At 35.1% G+C, this 3,739-nt stretch overlaps 1 protein-coding gene across 1 annotated transcript in view; it reads left to right on the top strand.

Annotated features, from left to right (window-relative positions):
- The window catches only part of LOC118324424 (trypsin-3), a 2,544-nt gene extending 961 nt beyond the window's left edge, over positions 1–1,583 (top strand). Inside the window, exons 3-5 of the mRNA XM_035656763.1 lie at positions 587–725; positions 863–1,117; positions 1,428–1,583. Coding sequence (XP_035512656.1) covers positions 587–725; positions 863–1,117; positions 1,428–1,583 — 550 coding nt within the window. The remainder of the gene's footprint in view (positions 1–586; positions 726–862; positions 1,118–1,427) is intronic.
- The last annotated feature ends 2,156 nt before the right edge of the window (positions 1,584–3,739 follow it).

The raw sequence follows: 3,739 nt of genomic DNA, 5'->3' as shown, positions 1-3,739 counted from the left end.
TCTCTTCCAGAACGACTTATCCATCAGTTTCCACCTCAGGAAGATGCACAGCGGCCCTCGGTTGATGATAGATAGATGATTGCTTAATCAATACATTTTTTTTGAGCAAAGATCTTAATCTTAAAGGTCCAGCGTGTAACATTTAGGAGGATCTATCGGCAGAAATGCAATATAATATTTATATTAATTGGCTTGGGGGCACTGCTGGTATTGTCATCTCATAAGAGGGCCACTTCAACATTCAAGTATTGAAAGAAAGTACAATATTCTGAAAATAATTAATTACTAACAAACAAAAAAGTACATTTTAATATCATGATTTTATATCACCTTTGTTCTCAACCATTTGCATGTATATGGGAGCACCTTTACCTTTTATTTTACACTAAACAGAATAAATTTTTTAAATGGAATTGTCTTTTTTATTTAACTTTGTACATGAAGGGTTACTTTAAATTGATATGAAACAACTAGAATACAAAATAAAAAGTAATAATAATCTTGCCGGCAGAAAATTGTAATTTTACTGTATTTCACAGTTAAAGGGTAAATTCTGAAGCCCCTTATGTTTGTTTTTGGCCGTCAGGAGCACTCTAATGAAGGTAGTCCTAAGTGAACACAACCTGGAGAAAGACGAAGGCTTTGAACAGGTCTTTAATGTCTCAAAGATACATGTCCACAACTACAACTACAGGAATTTCAACAACGACATCATGCTAATCAAGGTAGGCAGAAGAGTAGTGGCCTGAAATAGAAGATATGGAGTTCTTTATACATACACTCCCCATTCTTGTTCATGGATGTACAATGTGGATTTCTTGGTCAACATGTTTAAGCTATGGAGCTGTAACTTCTGTTACAGCTGAGTGAGCCAGCACAGATGAATGCCTATGTCCAGCCGGTTGCTCTGCCTGATGATAACACTCCTCAACTTTATACTGATGACTGCACAGTGAGTGGCTGGGGTGTGACACAGGTTTACAGTAACTACCTCTCCCCTGTGCTACGTGCCGTAGATGTAAAAATTATGCCTTACTGCACTTATTACTACTGGGGGAGGATCACCTCAAACATGCTGTGTGCTGGATCTCAGATGGGTGGCAAAGACTCCTGCCAGGTACAGATTTTCTTCTTTTGTTGTCTATTGTGTTGCATGCTTTGTGTGTTGAATGGTTGTGTTGACTACTTCAATCAGTACCTAATAATGTTGTCTCGTATGTTACATATTATTTCATTCTAATTGATATTTCACTTTGTATTGCTCTGCATGCTGTGTATTGTATAAATGAAATTTAATGACAAATCTGTTGAGATATTTCAAACTGGACTTTTAACTAACTCTGGTACATTTATAGCAATGTGTATACCATTTCAAAAGTGGAACTGAAAAGATCTTATACCAAAATATGTGTGTTGGTGATCCACAGGGTGACTCTGGTGGTCCCCTTGTCTGTAATGGCAACTTTGAGGGTATTGTCTCCTGGGGTATCAGCTGCGCAAACGCATACTACCCTGGAGTCTACACCAAAGTGCGGAACTACGTCCAGTGGATCAACTGGGTTATCGACAATGACACACCATGAACAGTCACCACAATCCTCGATGAGCAGCCCATTCACAACATTATTTTAAATTGCCTTTTTTTTATTACTAATAACTTTACTTTGTTATTACTTTGTAAACTTTACACACTAAGTTTGATTGCAATTTCTAATGTTGGGGTATGCTATATAGAGCCAGGGTTATCAGTCATTTCTAGAAATAATGCTTCTTGGAAATATGTTAACACGCTAATTATTAATTGGTTTTCATTCATTGATTGCTCTGAAATGAGATACAGAAATAAACCCATTATTATTATCATTAATATCATTAGTATTAGTAGTAATGGGAATAGTAGTGGTAGTAGCAGTAGTTGTAGCAACGATGTTAACGCTGCATTAATCAGTAGACCTGGGTAATATGGTTAAAATCAGTAATAATATTAAAGTATTACCAGGCCATTTTCAGCAATTTTTTTTTTTTTAATTTTACATTGAATTAAATGACATATTTATCTCAAAGTGACAAATCTGACAATCCCACAAAGAAATATTACCAGACTCTACAGTTCATGTCAGCTCTACAGACAGCAACACATTTCACATTACATCTCACATTACATCTCATTCACATTTACTCCAATGCAAATATAATATAATATAGTATTGATTGGTATAGCTTTAAGGACATCATACCAAAGTACTGGGTCAATAAGCTGACTAATTGTACCTTTATTCTGGTGCAACATTAGGAAAGTATCCCCAGTCAGTGAAATATTTATGCAGTTCGGTTGGGATAAGCTTTTCATTGTTACATATTTTAAGAGGAATTTTGATATAATTTACATGACTGTTTTTTAAGGTATAATGTCATAATCTGACCTACTAACCATCAGGATCAGCAGGAGTGCTTGTAAAGGTGTTTGATTATAGTATGAGTACACTAAACTCTCCTGTCCGCATACTTTGTGTACCCATCATTTTGGATTTACATGTTCAACTATCAAAAATGAGTTTGAAATGTAGGTGTCCACTCTGACCCATGCAGTCTATGTTGAGTTTCAGTCTAGTAAAAAAAAATGTTTTTATTGTGGATTTAAAGTGATAAAACTGAGTAATTATCCATTACAGATTGTTTAAGTTGCTTGGTATATGATGGTTGTTGAGATAATTGATAAAGTTAAATATTAATGTAACTCATAACATTGCAAATTGACAATTGACGTCATACACACCAGCACTAAACAAGTTAGTTGGTAATACAAACCTCCTATCTGTTCATCAGCTGTCATCAGATTTTTAGATGTCTCTCAAAATAAAGTACATTTTATTGTTAAAAATGAAGATTATAAATGAACCAGAGATGATCAGAAAGGCAGAAGAAAATCCCCTGGCTTCAGGTGTTGTTAGTAACTTATTTAAATAAAGCTTGTAATAAAAAAAATGGGGGAAAAATGTCGGACGTTTTTAAAACCCTCATAAATAAATAAATCTACCACTTCCGGCTATTGATATTGTGACTCCCTGCATATGGATGATCATGTTGATTGACATCTGCCATCTTGTCTGCAGTCTGCAGTTGTGTTTCTCATTCTTTAGACTATTATTATATGTTTTATACACACCGGCCCACATTATCTGACAGCTCAGAGAATACTTTATGACCTACTTGTTAACTGGGTCCTTGTGAGTCTCAAAGACAATTGAAATTATTTATTGATTTATTTATTGATACTGACTGTTGACTGTAGCCTATTGAATTTGTTTGGAGTCTTTCTGTCCCTACAGTGGTCCAAAACCACTGAAGCTTTGTATCACTAGTTTTAAAACGTCCATTATGAGCTGCTTATGCCAGGAAAAGTCTATTTTCAAAATCGCTTACTTCCTGTTGCCAATAGGTGGCGCTATCACTATATCTAAATATTGTCATGTAGACGTGTTCAGGGCGGGAACTTATCAAACGTGAAGTTTCGTTGATATCGGATCATGTAACACTAAAGTTATGACAACTTCCTTTTTCATGGCGAATTGTCAAAATTGGACACCACGTCACAGGCACAACTTTATATCATGAATGTCTTTTAGATTGCGGTCATTAACAAAATGGAGAACATGTTCTTTTTATTAAATGGTAAAAACACAGTGCAAACTTAAAATGTGCAGCTACATTTGAAAGGAAATAAAGTCTGTATAAAACA

The sequence above is a fragment of the Morone saxatilis genome, unplaced genomic scaffold, assembly GCF_004916995.1.
Source record: "Morone saxatilis isolate NCDOM2014 unplaced genomic scaffold, NCSU_SB_2.0 Contig15, whole genome shotgun sequence".
In the NCBI taxonomy this organism is placed as follows: Eukaryota; Metazoa; Chordata; class Actinopteri; family Moronidae; genus Morone; species Morone saxatilis.
The sequence above is the reverse complement of the archived record's forward strand: the minus strand, read 5'-3'. Positions and strand labels throughout refer to the sequence as shown.